Here is a 27,325-nt window from a genome sequence, read left to right as displayed (position 1 = left end):
ATTCAATAGCTTGAAATTGTAATAGTACTATTAATTGTGAGTTAAACATTTGCTTTGATTAAAGAAAAAAAACTAACCCCTCACCTTAACGGTGTGGGGGGTTAGGCTTGACCCCTACCATGTCTATAACATCCAAAAAGTTACAAACGCAGAGGGGGACATGGGCATAACCTCTGATAAGAGAACGAGGGTAGAAACTAAACAATCTGCAGAAAGGCTAACATGATGTGGTACTGTCTCAAATTAATTTAGGAAGTAAACACTTAAAATGTGTACTATGGACCAAAATGAACTATCTTTGCCATGTTCATGTCTCCAAATTTCACCACCAGACAACAAATGGAGGTTTTCTTGTCTCAAAACACATTTTGCCAACTTTATCAAATGGGAATTATAAAGGTCAATATATGCTGCAAAATCATTGAAGGAAAAAACACATTGAGAAAAATTAGCTATGAATCAAAGGAAGAAGGCACTATTCTTCTCACAGCAGAAAGAACACTCACATTGCTCATATAGAAACCATAAGTACCACTGTTTGTGAGATAATCACTGCCAAGATATGTATATATAGAAATAGAATAAATTACTTCTTCTAGAGGGAACTCAAAGCAACTAAATTGATCTGGCTATGAAAACCATCTATAAGGAAGAATCATATTCCAAATACAAATGACACCATAATCAGGCCTCAGCAAGTTTTAATCGTGGGACGATATTCATTGATTGGAGCTCCTGAAATAGGAGTTTGCATGCATAAGGCAACTTCATCGTAGATATATTTTCCCCGTTCTTGCACATAGAACAAATGCCAGTCTTCAGCTTGTAGTTGTAATATCCCAACAAACCACATTTTCGGCAAACCTGAACCTCGAATGGGTCACTGGAAATCATCAGGCGCTCGTATATCAACATACTGGCACCATATGCAATCAAACAATCACGTTCCATTTCTCCCACACGTAAACCTCCATTTCTACTCCTCCCTTCGGTAGGTTGTCTTGTCATCATAACACGAGGTCCACTCCCACGGGCATGCATTTTGTCTAGGACCATGTGTTTAAGCTTTTGGTAATATATTGGCCCCATGAAAATGTATGCTTGTAGTGGCATACCAGTAATGCCTGAATAAATAAAATCCTTGCCATTGTAGCTAAATCCATGCTTTACCAGAGTTTCACTGATAGCATCAACTGTGTCTGCATGACCACTGGGTTCTCCAAAAGCACTCCCGTAATGAAACCTACCACATGAAACTCCAGCTTTACTTCCAAGGAGCTCAATCATCTTTCCCACTGTCATTCGGCTTGGAAATCCGTGAGGATTCATAATAAGATCAGGGCAAATGCCACGTTCAGAAAATGGAAAATCTTCCTGTTGTACAATGGTGCCACAGACTCCTTTCTGCCCATGTCTACTACTAAATTTGTCACCAATCTCAGGCCTACGGGTATGACGGATCATAAATTTGATGCTTAAATTGTTGTTTCTATCAGAATAAAGAGCCACTCTATCAACAACAGCTGTCTCCCCTTCAGGACCTTTATAAGTTTGTCTACTTGTCTTGTATGCACTATCTGGCAAACCCATAGGAGACGTGACTGGAGTCCTCGTGACTGTAGGGGACTCCTTGTTGATATAGATATCATGATTTCGAATAGTTTCTCCTGGAGCAGCCATTCCATCATCATCCAGAATTTGCATCTTATCAGCTTCAAATCCTTGACGCTGTGGTTTAATTATTCTATCCGATGTGCCATTCTCATACTTCTGACATATGGCTGAATATTTTTTCATCACTATGCAACGCCCAAAACCTCGATCTAAAGAAGACTTGTTCATTACTATTGCATCCTCAATGTCATAGCCACTATAACTCATCACAGCAACAGTAGCGTTCTGCCCAGCGCCTAGTTTATCATATCCAACCAACTCAATTGTTCTTGTAGTCAGTAAAGGGCGTTGAGGATACACCAAAAGGTAGAGCAAACCATCCATCCGATTCAATTGGTTGTAGGCAATGTTTCCCATAGCTTGTTTACCCATCGCACACTGATAGGTATTCCTAGGGGACTGATTGTGATGAGGATAAGGTATCAAACCAGCACAAACACCTAAGATTGTGAAAGGCTCAATCTCTATATGTGTTGTCTCTGGTGTCGCCTCCTTTTCGTATAGAGCAATCTGAGAAACATGCATTATTGCAGTCAGTTCTGGAGTAATTAATACTCTTTAACATAAAATGCACTTATCATTTGCTTGACACGGACCAATGTGTTGTTCTCCTCGTTGACATCAAGATATTCTATCAAACCATCCTTTAGAAAGCTGTCGAAGTCACGCACACCATCCTTCAACAAAAAAAATCAGATCAGATGTGGAACTGACATGAAAACATACAGCTCAGAAGTAAGATCCAGGTAAGATGAGTACCCTCAACTCTCTCATGTGGTGCTCTTTGATCCTGGAAACACCTTTGTCAGCAATGACAAGCGGACGACAAACACGTCCACCATCTGAAGCAATGTAGACACAACGCTGCAAGAGATTTCCTCTGACTTAAATGTAATCATTCAAATCATATTTCAAATGATAAAAGGAAAGAGGAAAAATGCAAATATTTTGCTAACAGCATCACTATGGTGGAGCAATGCTAACCAAAAACTACCAGAGATATAAGAATTGTCTATAAGGCTCTGAATCCAGTCTTCATCCTGGCAGCTTGAACCAAAAGGGATTCAACCCCAGTATAGGTAGTTTTATCAAGTGACAAAATCAATACTAGGACGGAGATGCAAAAGAACCAACTGTCAAATTACCTGCTTTTCATTCACAAAGATGCTTACAAACTCCCCAATTTTACCAGCCCTCCGTAGCCTCCTCATTGCATTAGCAAATCGCTGATTAAAAGAACAGATTATTAGTGAAAGGTAAACAACAAGCCTAACTTCAGATGCAGAAATTTGAGAAACATAGTTGTTCCACTTCGAACATACCTGAGGACTCTTGTGTTTGCCTAGAATAAGTCCATTTAATGTGATAAGATAGGACGTTGGCATGTGAAGTTCTTCTGGCGAAAGTTGTTCCAAGTCCTCAACACCCAAGCAGTAGCACTGTTCCACATGTCACAGAAATGAAGTGGGAACTTTACTAATTGAAACTAGCACAAACTGAAAAGTTGGATTTTTCTGTGGCTATTAACGCAAAATACAAAATAGGAAGTTAACTATCTCTTACAACCTACTACCATCAATTGTACCAGGTAAGTCAGTCCATTAAGGCCTAAGGAGATGATGACAGTCTCACTTTCTTTGAGCTCACTTTTCAACATGACCCTTACCAACTCTCTACGAATTACGAAGACCAACATGAAGCAAGGAGAGTATGGTTCTCCTCATTCTTGACTATACATTTCGGTCCATTTAGACCTATCACATTCCAATATTCGAGACGAAAATTTCTCAACATTTTCTACTAGCATACACTTCCAAAGTTATCAATATCATAGTACCAAAGCAACCCCTAAATAAGTATAGCATGCAGAGCCTGTGATACCAACAAGTTTCATCATGTTGATCCTAAGTGCAAAACTGTTTTTAAAACATAGAAAGTATGATAAGGAAAATACAAAGATATGTGAAATCATTACAGAGCACAAGATTACAATTAGCAAATTACATTTCGGAGATTATAACCCCATCAAATCCCGCTGGGCAAATTTCAACAATTAACAAGCTCCTAGTCACATAGAAGAAATTATCATCCCCGTGCTTTTTCTTTTGATTGATTTTTTTTCAAGGAAACAATCAAGCTAAGATAAGAAGAATTAGATTGCTATGCTATATCTAGATTACACATGAGAATATTCCCATAATTAGAAATCCTAAGGATAAACTTTTCATATTCTCATCTAGAAATCCTACATAAGGAGCTGTCTTTATGTCGTATTCACCAGTTCAATTAGAGTTTACACTTTTTCATCACTTGTTTCTCCTACGAAAAACAAACTAATACATAACATTCCACAGGTAGATTAGTTTACAACATATAGTGCGTAGGCAGACCTTACCCCTACCTCGGAAGGTAGAAGGGTTGTTTCAGATAACCCTGGCTCAAGTAAAAGCACTTCAAAGCAATTCGGAAAAAGAAAATAACAAGAGTGAAGAAGCAACAAAGTACTAAAGAAATCATGACAGAACATTCTTAAAAAGGTACAGTAACTATAACACAGGTAGATTAGTTTAATATAAAAATTTATGTAGTACTATGGTCAAAACATTGGGATCGAAAGATTAACAAGAAACAATCACATTTCTGGGCTTCCTTGTTTCCATGAAAGCTTCTAAACATAATCCTCAACTTCTGGTTTTAACTTTTATAATGATCATACTCTGCTTGTGATTTTGAGATCTATAATATCAAGTGTAAAAGCTCAGAGTTAAGAAATAGCCAAATAAAAATTCACGATACTACTTGTCCGACTTCATTACACACTTAAATACCAGGCGGTAGGAACATAAATAATAGAAACTGTACCAAAGACATGATCGGGCGCTCATCCTCATCCGTCGTAACATGAGTCATCAAGGCCAAGTTTTTCACCAATCCACAAGCTTCACCTTCTGGTGTGTCACAAGGGCAAAGCATGCCAAACTGGCTAGGTTGCAGTGCTCTAGGACCACTAACTTTTCTAGACTTTTCAAATTGTGGTGAGATCTTTGTCATGTGACCCAATGATCCAATGTATGATAGCCTAGCAACAACCTGAGTCATACCCTTCCTGTGCATCCTAAATCGTTTAACATCCCAATTGCCTGTAGATAGGGTTCTCTCCAGGCCCATAGTAATACTATCTTTGACTATGTATTGAGAAATGTCCAAACGACTGGAGCGACTTGGCCTGGCTAGAAGAGTATCGATTGTCCTCCTAGCTTCATCATTCATCGTCTTGAACAAATCTTCAAAAAGGAGAGATAGTAGCTGACCAGAGAGCTCCAATCTCTTGTTCCCCACATAGTCCTTGTCATCCATTGCATCCTTGTTTAAGATTGCTTCCATCATGCGCCTCATCATTACTGCAACATATATGCATTTTTTGCGGAAATTATGTTGATGGACTGGAACATTTGCAAGAAATATGTCACGAAGAATACTCAAAGCTCGGGCTCCCTTCTCAACTGGGCCAGTAGAATATGAAGGCATTTTAAGCATCTTGTCACTCTCGAGGAACTCCAGTGCTTGATGTTGTGTATACAACTTGAGATCTGCACACTCCTCGATTGATGGCAAAAGCAGAGCACTAAACCGAGGATCTCTTCCTATCATTTGCACAACCTCTTGATCGCTCTCCATTCCCATGGCCTTCATGACAACCATTATGGGGACCTTGGTTTTGAACATATTCAACTCTAAGTATACCTTTTCTTTCTCCATTTTTATAATTGTTTTGCTCTTTGTTTTTTCTGTGCTGCTGGTAACAGATGCTTGTACAGAACCTTTTTTATCTGTATCAATGATTATCCTGTTCTTCGAGAGCTGCTCTTGAATTAAAATTACCTTCTCAGTGCCTTTGATTACAAAATATCCTCCAGGATCAAGTGGGCATTCTCCAAGTCTTGCTAGTTCATCTTCATCTTTCCCATATAGCACACAACAACTGCTTCTAAGCATAATTGGCATCCTTCCAATGATAACATTCTTCTTTGTTGACACTGATGTTTGCCCATGACTTCCTGTGGTGTAGTCAATGGTGACATAAATTGGTGCCGCATAGGTACGGTCAGATAGTCGGCATTTCTGTGGACATAATTTCTCAGTTACAGCATCAAAAACCATTGATGGTTCACCAATGTGGACATCCCTGTACCTAAGATAAATATTGGGGTCCAATGTTGATCTAATCTCCTGATTCGCTCGGACAATCTTCTTTATTTCTGTCCTAACAAAATAATTGAAGGAGTCCAAGTGTTGCTTCACCAAACCTCTCACCTTTAGGAATTCTGGAACAAGTTGATACTTGTCCACCAAATTCTTAATGGGAGAAGCAAGGTGCTGCTTGTCAATTCCCTGGTTTGAGTCCTCTGTCGTATTGGACATCGTAGAATCATAACCCATACCTCCTGCCAATCAATTTCCAGCTGAACAAAGACAGAAACAATGAGATTGTAGCAGGAGCAAGGATGGGAGTCAAAACAATGCAAGATGATTTCTTTTCCCCTGCCATAACAAGGTATAAAGCACAATTAGTGGGGGGACTAATTTAAGAGCAATTTTACACAAATATACAAGTAGAACTATTAACCATCAATAGCAGCTTGTATCCAGAAAGTGACATGTTTATGGAATGAGAAAGATGGAGGTATACATACACAAGTACGAGTGGCAGTTCCCTTACAAATTTCTGCTTTATTCCAACCACATTTCAAGAATAAAGCTTCGTAGCTGGCCATTCCCACACAGTATCATTTAGAGAAGCATAGAAACTTTTTAAGTATTTAGCAAATCATAGTATTTGTTTCCATCTTTCCGCATTCTACAATCTAGAAATCAACACAAGTACACAAAAGAAAACTAAAAGCAAAAATGCCTAGCATGCACTTCTCTTCATAGTTCATCATTTCAATTGTTTTCTTCCAAAACCAAATCATTCTTTCTTCTCATCTCCAACACAACTGAACCATTGCAAAAAATTGAATATCGGGAATCAAAGCCCTAAAGCATTGCAAAACTAGCATACCACCCAAATTCTATCTTTAAGTGAATGCTAATTATTTGGTTCCTTCTAGAGCCCGGTGATCTAAACCTCCCACTATATGTGGGTCCACGAAAGGCCGGACTACAAGAGTGTATTGTACAGAGTCTTAACCTGCATTTCTACAAGAGGCGGTTTCCACCACTTAACCCATAACCTCCGGGTCATATACTTTATCAGTTACGTCAAGACTCCCCTTCTATTTGATTCTCATATTTTACAGTGAAGCATTCAAACGAAGATGAAAAATCCAATCGTTTCAAAACATCAGCAAATCTAAACAACTTTTTTTGCTGAAATCAAAAACTTAACAACTGAAACTAAAGCGGAAGAAGTCTTACGATTTGAAGCCCAAATTTTCAGGCCGATTGCTCGTTTGCAGTTTCTACTTCAGAGCTCTGCTCCAAGGGTTTTAATGGAACCCAGCCAAAGTGCAGGCAAAAGAGTGAGGGTTTTAGGGAAAAGGGCAAAAAGAAAATGAAAGTTTTTTTTACCCAAAAACAAATTGTAAATAATTAATGGAAAAGTTGTGTAAAAATTATTTTACTTTATTTGACATATCGATTCATGAAAAATCTGAATTCTTTGAAGTTGTATTTATAATCTATTTTTAAGTCAATTTTCACTTTTAAAATCAAGCATGAAGATTATTTCAAATATTTTTTTTCAAAATATATCAAACTCAATTTTATTTTTAACTCTTATTCTATAAATTTAAAATAAAATGAAAAATATTTGTAATCTATAGCTACTTAGCTAGAGACCTACTAAGTATTTTAACAACAATAAAGTATCATATTATATTTATAAAAGTATATTTGTGCTAATTTAGTATTTCTTTTTTATTATTATACTATTACTCACAAAATATGGCAATAAGATTAAAATGATTGATAATAAGAAAAAGTTCATTATTAATCTTTAGAGTTCATCCCGGACATTTAGGGCTCAATTTACAGGAATTAGGTCATTTTCTCAGTTTTTCATGTGTGTTAGTCCATGAATATTTTAACGATATAATTTGCAGAAGATTTCTTTGTGAAACCTTTATAGAACCCTCCGTAGGGAGTTGGGGGAGCAGTACGTATAGTCTCACAATTTTAGAGTCCATTTTGAGAAAATTTAGGGGGCAATTTACAGAAATTAAACGTTTTTTCTCAATTTTTCATGTGTGTTAGCTCATTAATATTTTGATTCTATGACTTTCAGACGTTTAATTTGCGAAACTTTTACAGAACCCTTTGTAGTGAATTGGGGGAGCAGGTTGTACAATCTCACAATTTTTAGAGTTCTTTTGGACATTTAGGGTCAATTTACAGAAATTAGGTGATTTTTTCATATTTTTTTTGTGTAATAATTAGCTAATTAATATTTTGATAATATGACTTTCGGATGATTTCTTTGCAAAAACATTTCTGAAACTTTCCGTAGGGAGTGGGGGCGGGGGGGAGCACGTACAATGTCACAATTTTTAGAGTCCATATAGGGATTAATTTACACGAACTAGGCGATTTTCGTCAGTTAGCCCATGAATATTTTGGTGACATAACTTCCGGATGATTTCTTTGCAAAATCTTTATAGAACCCTCCATAGGGAGTTGGGGGAGCAGTACATACAAACTCACAATTTTAGAGTCCATTTTGGATATTTAGAGGCCGATTTACATGAATTGAGCGATTTTCTCAGTTTTTTGTGCGTGTTATTTCATGAATATTGGTGATATGGCTTCCGAATGAGTTCTTTGCAAAAACATTAGGGAACCCTCCATAGAGAGTTGGGGGAGTAGTACGTACAATCTCACAATTCTTAAAATTCACTTTGGGCAATTATGGATCAACTTACAGGAATTAGACAATTTTCTCAAATTTTTCATGTGTGTTAGCTCTTGAATATTTTGGTGATATGGCTTTTAGAAGATTTCTTTACGAAACTTTTACAGACCTCTCTGTAGGGAGTTGGGGGAGTAGTACGCACAATCTTACAATTTTTTTAGAGTCCATTTTGGTCATTTAGGGGACAATTTGCAATAATTATGCGATTTTCTCAACTCTTTGTGTGTGTTAGCTCATGAATATTTTGGTAATGTGGCTTTCGGGTAATTTCTTTGCAAAACCTTTATGAAACCCTTTGTAAGGAGTTGGGAGCAGTACATACAGGTTCACAACTTTTAGAGTTCATTTTGGGCATTTAGGGGTCAAATTTACAAGAATTGGACAATTTTCTCAGTTTCTTGTGTGTAACACCCATGAATATTTTGATGATATGGTTTCGGTACAGTTTCTTTGTGAAAAATTTACGGAACCCTCCGTAGAAAAATGGGGGAGTAGTACGTACAGCCTCACAATTTTTAGAATTCATTTTGGGCATTTAAAGACAATTTACAGGAATTAGGCGATTTTTCTCAATTTTTCGTGTGTGTTAGTTAGCCTATGAATATTTTGGTGATATGACTTCTGAAAGATTTGTTTGCAAAACCTTTACGGAATCCTTCGAGTGGAGTTGGGGGACCAGTACATACAATCTCATAACTTTTAGAGTCCATTTTGGACATTTAGGGTCCAATTTACAGGAATTGTGCAATTTTTTTAGTTTTTCGTGTGTGTTGATCCATGAATATTTTGGTGAAAAAGCTTACAGACAATTTCTTTGTGATACCTTTACGGAACCCTTCATAGGTAGTTGGGGGAGTAGTACGTACAATCTCACAATTTTTAGAGTCCATTTTTGACATTTACGGGTCAATTTACAAGAATTATGTGATTTTCTCAATTTTTCGTGTGTTAGCCTATGAATATTTTGTTGATATGGCTTTCGGACGATTTATATGCGAAATCTTTACAGAACCCTCCTTAGAGAGTTGAGAGAGAAGTACGTACCATCTCACAATCTTTAGAGTTCATTTTGGACATTTATGGGTCAATATATAGGATTTAGACGATTTTCTCAGTTTTTCGTGTGAGTTAGCCTATGAATATTTTATGAAATAGCTACCAGATGATTTCTTTGTGAAATCTTTACAAAACCCTCCGCAGGTAGTTAGGGGAACAATAAGTACAGTCTCACAATTTTTAGAGTCCATTTTCGACATTTACGGGCCAATTTACAAGAATTAGACCATTTTTTTCAGTTTTTCGTGTGTGTTAGTTAGCCTATAAATATTTTGGTGATATGACTTTTGATTGATTTTCTTGCAAAACCTTAATGAAACCATTCATAGAAAATCGGAGTAGTACCTACAGTATCACCAACAGTAACAACAACATCCCATATTCCACGTTATGTTGGTAGTGAACGAGTTCAATAGGGATAATCAAACTCATCGGCCTTTAGGACTTGAAGTGAACCTTCAAGAACAGTGAGCATCTCAGTAGCTCTTAGTTGAGTGTATGGAAAGATTAATTTCCCATGGTGCATAGTACACGCACACCAGTGAGATACCAAGAGGATTATGATATTCTTATCGCGATTTACTGATTTTCAATATGTGGTCTAGCATGATCTCGCATAACTAATACATGAATAACTAAACCTTGCATAACTAATTTCTACGCTACTAATGCCTGGAACTCTAATCAACAACCAAATAACCATGCAAAACTTGTTACATACTTTATTCAAACTAAAAAAGGTTCGCGTGTACTAAGTAAAACGATACTCGAGTTCCAGAAACTGTAAAAGAGCTTCTGTCTGAGGGTTAACTTGACCATTAGCAACAGGTTGAGAATTAGGATTGTAGCATGGTGCAGTCTGAACAAATTCAAATGGCACCTTGGATCCTCTTGTTCGTAGTTTATTTCTTACAAACTGACGACACTTTTCTATGTCAACATGAATAATATTGTCATAATTCGCGTTACTCATTGTCAAGGGCAAGACAGCATTATACTTTCTTGTGATAGATAACCATTCTTCATCAAACTGAAATTCATGAGGTCCTGTTCTAGACTCAATTTCAATAACTTGCAAAAACTTTCTACCAGGAAGGCACTTATCGAGAGCTAGAAACTTCGTGCAACGACTATCCTTCTCATCACCATGCTGAACTAAAGCAGCAAATTTACAATGCATATGTGCAGAAAACCAGTAACAAGGTCTTAACTTTCTCAATAACTCTGCAGCAGGTTTGCTACCAAAAGTTCCATCATGAATCTCTAGCTCAAGTTTACGCGAATCTTTTTTTTGACAAAGAAGAGTATTCAAGTCCCCACAGTCAGTAATGCCAGCAGGCCAATCATGCGACAGAAAGATATCAATTGGTTCGTCAATTTGCAATAACTTATGAACATCATACTCGCGAACATGATATATGGATCGAACATCATTTTCACTATAAGGTAACTTATTCTCATAATGCCCTTTTTCGTAATCATGTGAGTTATAAATTCCAGAAAGGCCACCAATACGAACGTTCCCAAACTTGATCACACCACCAAATCCAAGGAAGTATATGTTAGGTGCTGCCCATCCTCCATAGTAAAGTTCCCAAAGGTAATTCGAGGCCTCGTGGTTTCCTCCTATGAATATGGTTGGCAATGGTGCTATTTTTTCTCCGGAGTAATACTTCCAGAAAGAGTTCATAATTCGATATTTAGATGGCACACTTACACATTCCAAATCCTTGTTATTTCTAACAGCCTGAAAGTCACCACAGCATATAAGAAGATCAATCTTTATATTCTCAATTTGTTGCAATTCCAATAATGTGGCATACACTTTATCCAATTCTCCATGCATACACCCTTCTACTGCTATCCTCATCTTTATGATCACTAATCAGAAATTAGTGACAAACAAATTTTGTGTAGCTAATCAACAAAATTGTGACTAATTCTGTCTAGCTAGGATTAGCAATAGCTATAAAGAAAGAATAGAGGAAACCAAATTTGTTTAGAATTCAGTTTGTATTAAATAGGATTTATAGTAAAAAATATATAGGAAAATATTTTATTGGAATACAATTTACGGTCAAAGTTGTTTTTTTACTATTTAAGGAATATTGCCTATTTTATGAGATTCTGGATAAATATTTTTCTTTTCATATAGAAAGAAAAAACACTTTGAACACCGCAGAACACTTTGACTTAAAAGGAGTGTTTGTTTCTAACTATATTTAGAGCCTGTTTGAGTCAAATTATGAATTATGAAAAAAGACAAGTATGATCAATGATGTATTAAGATTATTTTATGGATAGAAATTATTTTTAATAGCTACTGCAAAAAAAAAAAAATTGTTTTTATTAAATTATAATGTATATATTCAAATTTTAAATCAATATTATACTTTTTTGGAGGGCTAAAATCTTTAATTATTATTATTTCTTTTTCTAATATTGCAAAAATATTGTTGTTATATTTTTTCTAGTTGTGCAGAATAATACGTGATATAATAAATAAAATAATAATACATAAACGTAAAATAAAATATAATAATTTATTATATAAAAATAAAAAATAAAATAGAAAACTTTTGAATGAAACTTAACCAAACTTATGAGATATGATAATTAATTAATAAGTGATATATTGGTAAATGTGTATGTAGGTAAGGATATTTTAGTCTTGAAAAAAATAAATTCTTGCTTGTGGTTTTTTTAAGAAGCAGACTTCCTTAACCACAGAAAACAACCATTTTTTGGTCATATATATTTTCTGAATGCTCCCAACATACTGTAGTTGCAACATCAGCTACAAGCCAATCTATGACAAGAGCATATTTTTCCTTCAGGTGATATCTATCGCAAACAGTCACTCTACCTCCTAAAAAGGAGTAAGGTCAGCGTACAAGCGTACATCATATCCTTGTCAGACCATACTTGTGGGATTACATTGGGTATGTTGTTGTTATTATACGTGAGCATATTTCAAACGTTGAAAATGCAAGGAAGACAGGAAGTTATCAATCCATCGTCATTATTGTCATACGAGCTCTCTAATATGAACCAGATCGAGTACTGATCAGGCAATACAATATCAAACTACTGCAAAGAAGTGCGCCTGCTCCATATATTTTGCATCAGATACAGAGACATCATTGTATCTTATGCTACATTCAATAGAAGCATGGTAATCATCTTATGAAAAAAACAAAATGTGATGTTATAAATAAAAGTACCAAGAAGAAACATAGGCAATTAGAAAAGTAAAGTCAATTGTTAAGGAACGACAAAAAATTAGCGAGAAGCTAATAGATGTGACAGTATAATCAAGCTTCAGTTAGTTTTAATCGTGGAACAATGTTCATTGATTGGAGCTCCTGGAATAGGAGCTTGCACGCATAAGGCAACTTCATTGTAGACATGTTTTCCCCATTCTTACACATGGAACAAATGCCAATCTTCAGCTTGTAGTTGTAATATCCCAATAAACCACATTTTCTGCAAACCTGAGCCTCGAATGGATCACTAGAAAGCATCAGGCGCTCGTGTATCAACATACTTGCACCATATGCAATCAAACAGTCACGTTCCATTTCTCCCACACGTAAACCTCCATTTCTACTCCTCCCTTCGGTAGGTTGTCTTGTCATCATAACACGAGGTCCACTCCCACGAGCATGCATTTTGTCTAGGACCATGTGTTTCAGCTTTTGGTAATATATTGGCCCCATGAAGATGTATGCTTGTAGTGGCATACCAGTAATGCCTGAATAAATGAAATCCTTGCCATTGTAGCTAAATCCATGCTTTACCAGAGTTTCACTGATAGCATCAACCGTATCTGCATGACCACTGGGTTCTCCGAAAGCATTGCCATAATGAAACCTACCACAAGAAACTCCAGCTTTACTTCCAAGAAGCTCGATCATCTTTCCTACTGTCATTCGGCTTGGAAATCCGTGAGGATTCATAATAAGATCAGGGCAAATGCCACGTTCAGAAAACGGAAGATCTTCCTGTTGTACAATGATGCCACAGACTCCTTTCTGCCCATGTCTGCTACTAAACTTGTCACCAATCTCAGGCCTACGGGTCTGACGGATCATAAATTTGATACTTAAATTGTTGTTTTCATCAGAGTGAAGAGCCACTCTGTCAATGACAGTTGGCTCCCCTTCAGTACCTTTATAAGTTTGTCTACTTGACTTATATGCACTATCCGGCAAGCCCATAGGAGATGTGACTTGTGTTATCGTGACTGTAGGGGACTCCTTGTTGATATAGATATCACGATTTCGAATAATTTCTCCTGGGGAAGCTAATCCATCATCATCCAGAATTTGCATCTTCTCTGCTTCAGAACCTTGACGTTGTGGTTTAATTAGCCTATCTGATGTGAGATTCTTATACTTCTGACATATGGCTGCATATTTTTTCATCACTATGCAACGCCCAAAACCTCGATCTAAAGAAGACTTGTTCATTACTATTGCATCCTCAATGTCATAGCCACTATAACTCATCACAGCAACAGTAGCGTTCTGCCCAGCGCCTAGTTTATCATATCCAACCAACTCAATTGTTCTTGTAGTCAGTAAAGGGCGTTGAGGATACACCAAAAGGTAGAGCAAACCATCCATCCGATTCAATTGGTTGTAGGCAATGTTTCCCATAGCTTGTTTACCCATCGCACACTGATAGGTATTCCTAGGGGACTGATTGTGATGAGGATAAGGTATCAAACCAGCACAAACACCTAAGATTGTGAAAGGCTCAATCTCAATATGTGTTGTATCTGGTGTTGCCTCCTTTTCGTATAGAGCAATCAATGAGTTGTTCTCCTCGTTGACATCAAGATATTCTATCAAACCATCTCTTAGAAAGCTGTTGAAGTCACGCACACCATTCCTCAACTCATTCATATGGTGCTCCTTGATCCTAGAAACACCTTTTTCAGCAATTACAAGTGGACGACAGACACGTCCACCATCTGAAGCAATGTAGACACAGCACTGCTTATCATTCACAAAGATGCTTACAAACTCCCTGATTCGACCAGCCCTCCGTAGCTTCCTCATTCCATTAGCAAAACGCTGGGGACTCTTGTGCTTCCCTAGGATAAGTCCATTTAATATGATGAGATAAGAATTTGGCGTGTGAAGTTCTGCTGCTGAAAGTTGTTCCAAGTCCTCAACACCCAAGTCGTAGCACTGTTCCATCACGTAAAAGTTCAGTTACATGTTACAGAAATGAAGTAGGAACTTTACTTACTTATACTAGCACAAACTGAGAAGTTGGATTTTGTTATGGTTATTAACACAAATACAACAAAATAGGAAGTTATTTATGTTTAATATCAGGACCTTTCTGGGAACACTGTTCCACCAAGTACTTGCAACCTCTCACCATCTATGTACCGTGTAAATCGGTCCCATTAAGACCTAAGGAGATGATAACAGTATCACTTTCTTTAAGATCACCTTGACGACTTGACTCTTACGAACTCTCTACGGACTAACAGTAAAAACACTTCATTTTTAAGCAAAAACTTCAATTAAGAAGCCCCATTGGCACATAAATTGTAACATAAGCAACTGAAAACATTACCCTAGCTATTATATTCAATTCAGCAGCAGTATATATGTGGTGAAAATTGTTTGGATTATTACACACTTGAATAGGAGGCAGGAGAAACATAAATTATAGAGACTGTACCAAAGACATAATAGGGCGCGCATCCTCATCTGTCGTAACATGAGTCATCAAGGCCAGATTTTTCACCAATCCACAAGCTTCACCTTCTGGAGTATCGCAAGGGCAGATCATGCCAAACTGGCTAGGTTGCAGTGCTCTAGGACCACTAACTTTTCTAGACTTCTCGAATTGTGGTTTGATCTTCGTCATGTAGCCCAATGTTCCGATGTATGATAGCCTAGCAAGAACCTCAGTCATGCCTTTCCTGTGCATCCTAAATCGTTTAATATCCCAGTTTCCCGTAGATAGAGTTCTCTGCAATTCAACAGTAATTCTGTTGCTTTTCTTTACATGATATAACAGGTCGGAAGATTTGGAGCTAGCATCAAATTCCCTCCTAACTTCATCATTCATCGTCTTGAACAAATCTTCAAAAAGGAGAGATAGTAGCTGACCGGAGAGCTCCAATCTTTTGTTCCCCACATAGTCCTTGTCATCCATTGCATCCTTGTTTAAGATTGCTTCCATCATGCGCCTCATCATTACTGCAACATATATGCATTTTTTGCGGAAATTATGTTGATTGACTGGAACATGTGCAAGAAACATGTCACGAAGAATACTCAAAGCTCGGGCTCCCTTCTCAACTGGAGCAGTATAATATGAAGGCATTGTAAGCATCTTGTCACTCTCGAGGAACTCCAGTGCTTGATGTTGTGTAAACAACTTGAGATCTGCACACTCCTCGATTGATGGCAAAAGCAAAGCACTATACCGAGGATCTCTTCCTATCATTTGCACAACCTCTTGATCGCTTTCCATTCCCATGGCCTTCATGACAACCATTATGGGGACCTTGGTTTTGAACATATTCAACTCTAAGTATACCTTTTCTTTCTCCATTTTTATAATTGTTTTGCTCTTTGTTTTTTCTGTACTGCAGATAACAGATGCTTGTACACAACCTTTTCTATCTGTATCGATGATTATCCTGTTCTTCGAGAGCTGCTCTTGAATTAAAATTACCTTCTCTCTGCCATTGACAATAAAATATCCTCCCGGATCAAGTGGACACTCCCCAAGTTTTGCTAGTTGTTCTTCATCTTTCTCATATAGCACACACAAACAACTTCTTAGCATAATAGGCATTCGTGCAATAACAACATCCTTCTGCGTTAACATTGATATCTGCCCGTTCCTTGTCATTGTGTAATCAACTGTGACAAAAATTGGAGCTGCATAGGTAAGGTCAGCTAGTCGACATTTCTGTGGACTTAGTTTCTCCCTTACACCATCATAAGTCATCGATGGTTCACCAATACGGACATCTCTGTACCTAAGATAGATATTAGGATCGCGTGTACTTGATCTAATCTCATGATTTGCACGTACAATCTTCTTTATATCCGTCTTAACCAAGTAATTGAACGAGGCTAAGTGTTGCTTCACCAATCCTCTCACCTTTAGGAATTCTGGAATAAGTTGATACTTGTCCACAGAATTCTTAATAGGAGAAGCAAGGTACTTCTTGTCAATTCCGTTGTTCAAGTTGTTACTCTGACTGGACATAGTAGAATCGCAATCCATACTCATTGCCAATCAACTGTCCTGCAGAACAAAACTCGAAACAATAAGATTGTGGCAACAAAGAGCTAGGATCAAAGTCGAAAAAATGTAAGATTGATGTCTTTTTACCCTGCCACAACAAGATATAGAAGAGCACAATGTGTATAAGGGGCAAACTCAAGAACAATCACAAGCAAATCTACAAGTATCACCATTGACTATCACTAGCAACTTGTATCAAGAAAGCAGGTACACACAAGCATCAGAGGCGAATCAATGATTTGAAGTTTATGGATTCCAACAGTGATCTCAAGTTAATATACAATAATAATAACTAAATTCTCGTTCAAATATTTCTAGATATATAATGGATATTTTGATATACATACAAGTTTTGAGCAAAAGTTATTGAGTTTCTATGAAACCACACGTAGCGTGTATAGATACATGGATTCTACCCTCTAGATATACAACACACACCAGAATTTTTCACTAAGATCAGGTTCAAAATATAAAAGTAAACACACGAAGAATCCAAAAGGGTTCAACATGTAATAAATTTAATCATGCATAAACCGTGTAATTTTCTGTCAAACCCTACCTAGCTACGCCCCTAAACACACTACACACAACAGTGATCACATATTGCTAATAATTATTTTGATAATTAGGTCTTTGATTCCTTCTAGCAAATTCTCATACTTTACATAAGAGTTTTAGTCTTTTATTATGACAAAGTTGAAACATTCAAATTGCAAAAATAAGAATCTACTGGTATCAAAACATCAACAAATACGAGTTCGACTAAATTTAATATGTACCAATATTTTATTCAGAATCCTGACTTCGCAATGAAACTAAAAAAAGAAGTTAGAAGCTTACAATTTCAAGTCGCATACGTACATAGCAAATTGTTAGAATTTTGTCACAAATAAAAGTTTGATATATAAGAACAAAAGTTAGATATTTAAGGAAAGAAAAATAAAAGACCGTGTTGTATTATGCATCTAATTGCGAACCGCACTTTATTAATTTATATTATTTCAAGCCCTAATTATGGATTGAGGCAAAATTCATGTGTTTAGAGAGGAAAAAACAAAGAAACCCAATTGAATATAATAGGTATTTGTCATATATATATATATATATATATATATATATATAAAAGGAATAGTTTAGATTTTATAGAGGATGCAATTAAGCAAAGATATTATATACGCACAGATATAATACTTTCGTTATTATTATATGTACAAATACAATGTATTTCGTTATAACAAAAATATTATATGCACGTGTATATAATGTATTTCACTATTATTATGCACGTGAATACAGAATATTCAACTATGTTTTGAAATCAAAATGTTGTTAAGTTTCATAATTAAGTAAAAATTTGTTATTTTTAGTAAATTTGGATTTTGAATATGAAGGCTACTTCGAATTTTTAGACAAAGGTGTTATTGAGATATGGAATATCCTTATAGGATTTCATATACATTTTAATAATTAATCGAGTGACTAAGTTAACTTTAAAGTGAATTTATAATGTGAAGAGTATGTTATGATCGGTCCCGATGAAGTTAAATCACTTATGTCATTAATTCATCTTCTTTTAATTAGCGCGTAAACTGTAATGAAACTCCTTTTCTAGCAAGGTTCTTTTTAAAAGTTAAGGTTTTGATTGGGTAATTATTTGAATTAACTATTTTCAACTTTCAACCTTAGCTTGTGTTGTCTTGTTAAGTTTCAAAAATCATTTTTTAAAATCGTGTCAATTCAGATTATGTCACATAAATTATGATGAATGGTGTAGTAATTAGCACGCTAATTATAGGATAAAAATTCTACATAGGCCTCAACTTTATATATTGGATTATTTAGCAAGAAGAAATTTAAAATGTTTGTATACAAAGTTACAGCTACTAATTACCATGAATTTTTTTTAACTTTGATATTAACTTCTAAAAGTAATTAACCCTTTTTTTAAAATGAAATTCGTACTGTTTATTCATTGTTAGAAGAGTAAATACAAAGCTCATAAATTCGTTATCTTTGGATAATCAAACAATTAGTCAAATAGGGTAATTAAAAGCGTGAACCTCAAATCCGTAATTCTAACTTAATCTTAATTTTAGTTAAGTACAAATTACAATCCAACTATGTAATAGTAATAATCGATCAAGATGTTTTAGATTCGAACCCTATGAATCACAGTCGGAGCAAGAATTTAAAGTTCAATTTACAGGTTTAGGATTTTATAGTTCTTTTCTCGAGAATAGAGTGAGTCGTGCTTGATTAACCCTCCAATGTGAGACTCTGCACGAGTCCAAATATAATCTAGCCCCAATCCGAATATCAGACACCAAATGGAACCCACCAAAAGAAGTACTCCATTTTCTTTGTTTCAAACAGAAAAATCTTTAATTCTAATTTTTCACATGACATTTTTAAAATCACAAGATTAAAAGACATTCTGATACATTTCTATATATCGTTAGTTTAAGAGCACGAGATTCAAATATCTTCATTACTTTCTCAAACTTTATGTCAAATCAAAATCAGACAAATAAATTAAAATAGAAGAAATAATAATAGTAATATTTTCCGTGTTAGAATCACTAAATACAATTTAGTGTCTGAAAAGGAACCAAAAAGATCCACACTTTGATTTCCTTTAATTATGGAGAATCTTCTTCAATACTTTATGCGAAAAAAAATAATTAAAATTTGAAGAAGTTGTTAAGATTTTACTAATGTTAGAATAATTATCATATTGCTAAATATTACTAGTACATTTGTTTTCTTGCCACTATTTAATTAACAAACAACAAATATTGTAGGAATAGTATTTACTTCTAATATCACGAGAAATACTGTACTCATATATAGAAAAGCAAAATATCCCAAGATCATCAGTTCCCTTTTTTGATTACTTCTGAAGTTGTTAACAAAGGCACTATTTTCCTCTAAACACCAAAATTCAATTGGTACGCGAGATAAAGTGAGATATTTCAAGATTAAATTAGTTCAAAAATTATAATCTTTCGGACAATAACGACCCTTAGGATGATATGATTCACTGTTATCAACATTATAATGAATGAATTTGTATGATTATATAATATTTCATAAGGATAAGGATAAAGGGAAATTTAAAAGTTAAACATTTTTAGGACGAATAAAGTGTACTAATAATAAATAATGAATGAATTGTTATGATCGAGATGCTTAATAATTAAAGGATGGTTTGTACATGATTTATGTCATGATGGTTCATGAAATTATTTATTTGGCTCTAGCTTAGGATTCTTGGTATTGCTATTGTTTAGGGGCATCAAATTCGAGTTACAATTTATTCTTTTCAAGAATGAAGAGGTTTTGATCATGATACGTGAGAAGCAAATTAAGTCTTGGACCTAACGCACACCCCAAAAGCTAGCTCATTGGGGAGGAGAATTGTTCAAGCCCTATAATTAAAGAGCCCTTTTTTATCCTTTTTCAATGTGGAACACTTTCCATCAACACCTTCTCTCACATCCTAAATTAGACATTTTTTATCAGAGTTCTATTGTTCAGTTCAGAGCGTGACATTCAAGGACCACGAGTACGAAATCTTTTAATAACTAGTGTATGTAAATCATTTCCCTATATATATTGAGGCTATAAGCAAAAGATAGTCTATAGCTTAATAGCTTTCTTGGCCAAACAAATTAAAATGTCTTCTTATTATTATTATTCTTTTAATTTCTCAGTAATAATATGCATTTTGCTTGTAGTTTTGAGCTTTTTTTCCAAATCAAATGCTCAGTTGAATTCCAATTTTTATCAAAATAATTGTCCAAATGTTTCGGATATTGTTCGATGTGTTATTCAAGAAGCTTTGCAAACTGATGCACGTATTGGTGCTAGTCTCCTCCGACTTCATTTTCATGATTGCTTTGTTAATGTACGTAAATGTTGCCAACATTTTCTTGTCGAATTTTTTATTTCTAATTTCTTATTGACAGTAACAAATCCAATCATAATTTGCAAGTTAAAAAAAAAGTATAATATATACATATTAGAACTTTGAGCATGTTCGATCAATTAAAAACTCACAACGGACGTTTAAATTTTAAATTTCAAACTCACAACGTTATATTAAGGATATTAATTTTTATTTTTTTGGTGAATGATTAGGGATGTGATGCATCAATATTGTTGGATAATAATGCAAAAACAAATATAGTAAGTGAAAAAGATGCAGCTCCAAATGCTAATTCCGTAAGGGGTTTTAATGTTGTTGATAACATTAAGATTGCTGTTGAGAATTGTTGCCCCGGTGTTGTCTCTTGTGCTGATATTCTCGCTCTTGCTGCTGAATCATCTGTTTCTTTGGTATGTAATAGTATTCACTTCTATGAATATAATATAATTTTAAAGTACAAAATACATTTGTGTCAGATTCTTTAAAAAATAGAAGAACCAACAAATATTTTATTGACCTTTTGGTGATACTAGACTTTAATATGTATTTAAAATACTAATAAAATATTTAAAAACTTGTTTAAGGAACAAAGACAGAGTTAGAATTTTGAATTTAAATATCTTATGAATTTTTGAAAGGCGATTTAATTGTTGAATTTTGAATAAAGTATCGATGTATATTAAATGAACTTTCGAACATAAATATAAAACTTTGACCAATATTGTTAATTTATTTTTGTTGTTGATTATTTTAATGGGGTGCAGGCAGGTGGTCCTTCATGGAATGTGTTATTAGGGAGAAGAGATAGTAGAAGAGCAAATCAAGGAGCTAATATTTCTATTCCTTCTCCGTTTGAAAGCATAAATAAAATTACTATAAAGTTTTCTGCTGTTGGCCTTAGTATTACTGATCTAGTCGCGTTATCAGGTATATATCAGATCATCTAAAAGATATTTATAAGTAAACGTATACAAAAAATAAAAGTATAATATAAAAATGAAATAGGTTATTAAAATATAATATAAAGAATTATGTGTAGCTTTTAATGTATATAAGTTAAATCAATGATATGACAAGTTTGAATTTTGATATAACGAAAATCATTTTTTAGTAATTGATTATCATAGATATTGAAAACATTTTCTATTAAAAGGGGGTAGACGACTTTTCATATTACTTGATCCAACGACTTATTACACATAGTCATTATTATTAATCTTTAATGTATGTATTTCCATATAAATATTTTTCACTCACAAATCAGTATATCATACTTAACATTTTCACAATATCAACTAGCTATATCTCGATCAATCGTAAATAAGTTAGGTTGTGTATATAAATCATCGGCTCAATAACTATATATATATAAAAAAAAAAAAGAGTCAAGAATTAGCTATGTAATTTATCGTTAGATATATCAGTTGTAGTAGCATTTTTCATGAATCCATTGCCAAATATTATGTTGTTCATCGCTAATTTTTATTTTTATTTTGGCATTAGGTGCTCACACATTTGGACGTGCCCAATGTCGTTTATTTAGAGAGAGGCTTTACAATTTTAATGGTACTGGAAAGCCTGATCCAACATTAAACACTAATTATTTAGCCAAATTAATGAAAATATGTCCAAAAAAAGGAAGTAACACTGCTTTGGCTAATCTTGATCTAACAACTCCAAATAAATTTGATAACAATTATTTTGCTAATTTGCAAAATAATAAAGGCCTTTTGGAGTCAGATCAAAAATTATTTTCAAAAAATGGTGCATCAGAAATCACCAATATTATTAAGACATTTAGCAGGGACCAAAATGTCTTTTTTCAGAGCTTTGTGGAGTCAATGATTAATATGGGGAATATTAGTCCATTAACAGGGACTAATGGAGAAATTAGATTAGATTGTAAGAGAGTCAATTAAAAGAAGTTTTAGTATTTTTTTAGATTAATCATCTTATGTAACATTATTAATAATTATTTGAGGGTTGTGGCTGTGTGTGATTTCTATTTGATGTGTTTGAACTTTATGTATTTATTGTACTTTTTAATGTGTTTGAAATCTTATGTATATTGGAATTTCAGTGATTTTTTCATATATATATTTAAACATCGTATCGAAAACGTTGGATTTGATTGAGCCAAAGTAATTATCATCTTCATGTATTCGTTCATGCATGAGGAATCAGACGTACAGTTCTTTTCTTATTGATTATTATTTCTTAAACAAAATTATGTATCACTAAACTCAATATAATTTTAGAATTATATAAATTTCAAAATCTCGTATATTCTGAATTAGAAAAATATTGAATTCGATTGAATCGGTAATTTGTTTCGACTGGACCATGTACCACTGATCTGAAGCCCAATAATTGGGACTTGGGAGCTTAGTTTTCCAAGTCATGGTGGGCCTAAGACACTTTTGCCCAATAAGAGAGATTTTATTGTTGGTTAAAATAATTTTAAAATACATTTAATATAGTATGATATTATTCATTTTTAGCTAACATTGCATATATATTTTTTCGAAAAGTCTTTTCTTTTTAGCTATTAACAATGTGAAAATTTATTAGCATATTTAATACCTTTTCCTCGAACTAAAATTTAAGTAACACATTTTCAATTTCAAGATGAATGAGTTTGAAGATTCACTATGTCTCACCCATATCATTCTGAAAAACTATGATTATTAAAGCTCATAATTTTTCCTGTGTATTCGTGTTTAGTAAAAATAATTATAAAATTAGCATGTAGATAGATAAAGATAGTAACAAAATCGACATGTAGATCAACAAAAATAATTAGAACATCACATGTAAATCAACAAAAATAGTTACGGAATTAACATATATACCGAAAAAGATAGTTAAAAAGTCGATTTGTAGATTGATAATGATAGTAAGTCGAGCGCACATCAATACTCTATCATCTTCATATTCATCTTATCTAAATTATCCACTCTGATAATTGTTATTAGACTAAAACATTTTTGAAATATACATTTAACATGGTATATTACTATCTGTTTCGAATCAAAACCTATATTATTTTCCTTAACAAATCTCACACCAATAATACTATCCATATACCTTATATAAATGCAGTTTCTCTTCAACTATTAATCGTGAAACCTTGTTCACACGTCCCATTCCATTTCCTTAATCTTTTGCAAATAGAAAATTCAATGATGCGTAAATGAAAATTTCTTCAAACCCCATATAAGAAAAAAAAACTTTAATAGAGAATGCTACCCGATCAAACTCTTACGCAAACACCAGACACCATATTGAAAATCGAAAAAAAGAAAATTTACGGGTTAAGCAAACTTATACTACTTAATTAGCTATCATATATATAATTTGTTATAATTACCACTCGCGACTAACATTAACCATTAATTACGTGGGATGATTTCGAGTTTTAGTCACGTTTGTACAATTCACCACGTTTGTATAATTCGCAAGTAACAATTGGTCGTTTGATTTGTATTTGTATACGATGGATTGTGTTTGTATATGACGATGATTTTCTTTGGTTTCTCAGTTTTATCACCATATACATTCTATCTTTTTGTGTATAACTTTTTAAAGTTTGTATAAACGTTTAGTTTACGGATTTTGTATAATATAATTTATATAATGTAATTTGTATAATATAATTTATATAATTGTTTTAAGTTCATATGTTTATGTTTGTATCAATTCGTTATTTTGAAATTTATCATATTTGTATAACTCCAGATTTTATATTGCTCAATTATACAAAAACGTGTGAATTATACAAACGTACCCTCAAATTATACAAATTATAGCCCCCTCTTGCCTCTACAATTCACCTCTCTCGCTCACCTCTACCCTCCCTCTCCCAATTTCGCTCACCGCTCTCCTCCCTATAACATGTAGCTACTAATCGTAATTAGTAAATTATAGCTATGAAGCATAATTAAGCTATCTTTTGTGTGGCTATATGCGAAAGTTTCAAAAAAAAAAAAAAAACTGAAAAGTGGGACCCACTTGCCTACGTGGATGATGACATGGCATGAATTTGGGGACACCAAATTTTGGGAGGTAAGAAAATTACCAAAAAGTTGCTTACGTATGCTTAGACAATAACCCCACCCCCTACTCCTTCACCTTCCTCTGTATCTGAGCTGTTCTCTCTACTTTCTCGGGTCGGAATTAACCCGAATTAGACACTAAAATCTCTCTTTCTCTATACTAGTGGACCAGATCCCTAATTCACTCAGACATGGCAAATCAACTGAAATTTTTGCTAATTTGATAGCAATTATACCTGATTTCTTTCATCAAAATCCAATCTTGCTGCTCAAGGTCTCTTTCTCTCTCTCTCTATCTCTTTGTTTTACTTTGTTAAACAAAAAACCCTAAAATTTAATTTGATTTTAATTTTAGAAAAAAGAGGTTCTAAATTGTGGGTTTTCAGCTGATTGTAGAACTTTATTCTCATCTAGGCTCACAATCTTAGTGACCCTTTTCGATTTTCTTGTGTTTAATTGTTGGGTTTTTGTTATTAATGTGATTTACCCAGAAAAGATTACACCTTTATTGGAATTGTTGCTCTAGGTTTTGGTTGTTGGTTACGTTAATTTTTGGGGGTTTTAATTGATTTTGTTCTGACATGAGAAATGTTAGGGTTTCTGCTCAAATTTTAGCTGCTTGAATTTGGGGTTTGATTTTTCTGAGTGGAATAGTAGTAGAAGTTTGAGGGTTTTCATTTGAAATGATTTAAAAGGGAATCTTTTTTTTTTTTTTCATTTGGTATAGTGGGAAAGCTCGAGTCTTTTACATGGTTTAGCTTGGAAATTGGAGCTTGTTGTAGTTCTTTATTTTTGTTGTTGGTTGAATTGCCATGGGGGATAGTACACCGAATACGATGAATCTTGATCTGAATTTGGGACCTGTTGAAAGTCCTACTGATGATTCTGAGCCTGTTCCAGCAACATTTCCCATTGAGGATATGAATTTAGAGGATTTGTTAGATGGTTATCGATTTAGGGAAGTTGTTAGGCAAAGGAGGAGCAGATGGCGGTCAGCTTTGAGAAACATTCCTGTTCCTGCAGAAGCTAGAAGTATTGCGATGGAGTTCATTGGTAGGAGTGAATCACAAACAGATGTTGTTGCTGAGGAGAGACCCTCGGAGGTGGAAAATACATGCGATAACAATAACGGGTATTCACATGATGAGATTCTGGGGAAAAAAGAAGACAGTGAAAAGGTTACTAGTGAGGAGGGGGGAAGCTTCTTTGATTGCAATATATGTCTGGACTTGTCAAAAGAACCTGTTGTGACTTGTTGTGGTCACTTGTTTTGTTGGCCATGTCTTTATCGGTGGTTACATCTCCATTCAGATGCAAAGGAATGCCCTGTTTGTAAAGGGGAAGTGACTATGAAGAATGTAATCCCAATTTATGGACGTGGAACTAATGTGCGAGAGCCTGAAGAGGATTCAACTCTGAAAATCCCTCACAGGCCTCAAGCAAGGCGTGTCGAGAGCTGGAGGCAGACTATTCAAAGGACAGCATTCACCATTCCAATGGAAGAAATGATTCGCCGTCTTGGCAGTAGATTTGATTTGTCTCAGCTACAACAGCAGAATTCTGAAGGTTCTCATGAATTACCTGAGCGAAGCAGCTCACTGCTCAACCGTATTCTTACTTCCAGGGGGCGCAGAGAACAGAATCCTGTTCTGCCTTCTGATGACGTTGTTGACTTGACACAGACCAGTCCAACTAACTCTGATGTGTGGGAAACCCGTCGTCTTTCCTCTCTTTTACTCCGTAGATCAAATTCACATCGAGCTGCTAATTATGCCAATCTTGCTTCTGCCTTTGGTTCTGGTGGAAGGCTGGTTGAGCCATACTTCCGTAGTAGCACTGTGGAGAGAAATCAGGAGCAGCCTCTACCAGTTGAAGATAGAGATTCTGTTTCGAGTATTGCTGCTGTTATACACTCAGAGAGTCAAACAGTGGATACTGCTGCTGAAATAGATTCTAGGGTGTCCCTTTCTACATCATCTTCCAGAAGAAGAAACGATGCTTCCAGAATTTCAGATGTGGATAGTGGAGATTCACGTGCACCTAGGAGGAGGAGGCTAAACTGATTTGCGTTCTTCTTATCATGTTCGGCCTCCCAAGCACACCCCTCCCCCCAATTCCCCGTATGTCATTGATATTTCTGAGTTTCTTTAGGCGTATCGGTAGGAAATGTACTCTTTTCCTTGAGTTTCATGATACCTTTTCCAGTTTGCTGCTTAGTCTTCTACCATTAGTTTCCTTATCCGACAGGTCCAAGGTTTCCAGCTACAAGTCGTATGAAAAGAGAAAAAAAAAAACTTGTTTAAATAATCGCGCGAATTTGTCTTTTACCTCTGTAAATAACCATGCAAATGGTAGTTTTGTTGGTATGCCTGCTCTTGATGTCCTCAATAAATTGAAATTTTATCCATATAA

At 34.8% G+C, this 27,325-nt stretch overlaps 5 protein-coding genes across 5 annotated transcripts; 2 read left to right on the top strand and 3 right to left on the bottom strand.

Moving 5' to 3' along the window:
• Positions 1-662: 662 nt before the first annotated feature.
• LOC125833313 (DNA-directed RNA polymerase III subunit 2-like) lies at positions 663-7,225 on the bottom strand. Its single transcript, XM_049512457.1, has 7 exons — positions 7,093-7,225; positions 4,537-6,216; positions 2,997-3,113; positions 2,820-2,900; positions 2,434-2,538; positions 2,271-2,351; positions 663-2,184 (listed from the first exon to the last, which is right to left on the bottom strand). Exons 2-7 carry the CDS (start codon positions 6,112-6,114, stop codon positions 685-687), a joined length of 3,462 nt encoding a protein of 1,153 aa, XP_049368414.1. The 5' UTR covers positions 6,115-6,216; positions 7,093-7,225; the 3' UTR covers positions 663-684.
• Positions 7,226-10,391: 3,166 nt separating this feature from the next.
• LOC125833891 (lariat debranching enzyme-like) lies at positions 10,392-11,510 on the bottom strand. Its single transcript, XM_049513040.1, has one exon. The coding sequence runs from the start codon at positions 11,508-11,510 to the stop codon at positions 10,392-10,394; it is 1,119 nt and encodes a 372-aa protein (XP_049368997.1).
• Positions 11,511-12,954: 1,444 nt separating this feature from the next.
• On the bottom strand, positions 12,955-16,915 carry LOC125833320 (DNA-directed RNA polymerase III subunit 2-like). Its single transcript, XM_049512466.1, has 2 exons — positions 15,344-16,915; positions 12,955-14,838 (listed from the first exon to the last, which is right to left on the bottom strand). Exons 1-2 carry the CDS (start codon positions 16,913-16,915, stop codon positions 12,955-12,957), a joined length of 3,456 nt encoding a protein of 1,151 aa, XP_049368423.1.
• A 3,591-nt stretch (positions 16,916-20,506) lies between these two features.
• On the top strand, positions 20,507-22,947 carry LOC125833492 (peroxidase 15-like). The gene is made up of 4 exons (XM_049512655.1): positions 20,507-20,837; positions 21,071-21,268; positions 21,623-21,785; positions 22,362-22,947. Exons 1-4 carry the CDS (start codon positions 20,607-20,609, stop codon positions 22,775-22,777), a joined length of 1,008 nt encoding a protein of 335 aa, XP_049368612.1. The 5' UTR covers positions 20,507-20,606; the 3' UTR covers positions 22,778-22,947.
• A 2,041-nt stretch (positions 22,948-24,988) lies between these two features.
• LOC125833377 (uncharacterized) lies at positions 24,989-27,325 on the top strand. The gene is made up of 2 exons (XM_049512518.1): positions 24,989-25,187; positions 25,641-27,325. The coding sequence occupies exon 2, from the start codon at positions 25,726-25,728 to the stop codon at positions 26,974-26,976; it is 1,251 nt and encodes a 416-aa protein (XP_049368475.1). The 5' UTR covers positions 24,989-25,187; positions 25,641-25,725; the 3' UTR covers positions 26,977-27,325.

This window comes from Solanum verrucosum, unplaced genomic scaffold, assembly GCF_900185275.1.
Source record: "Solanum verrucosum unplaced genomic scaffold, falcon-dt-bn FXZP01000285.1, whole genome shotgun sequence".
In the NCBI taxonomy this organism is placed as follows: Eukaryota; Viridiplantae; Streptophyta; class Magnoliopsida; order Solanales; family Solanaceae; genus Solanum; species Solanum verrucosum.
This window is presented reverse-complemented; position numbering and strand designations above follow the sequence as displayed.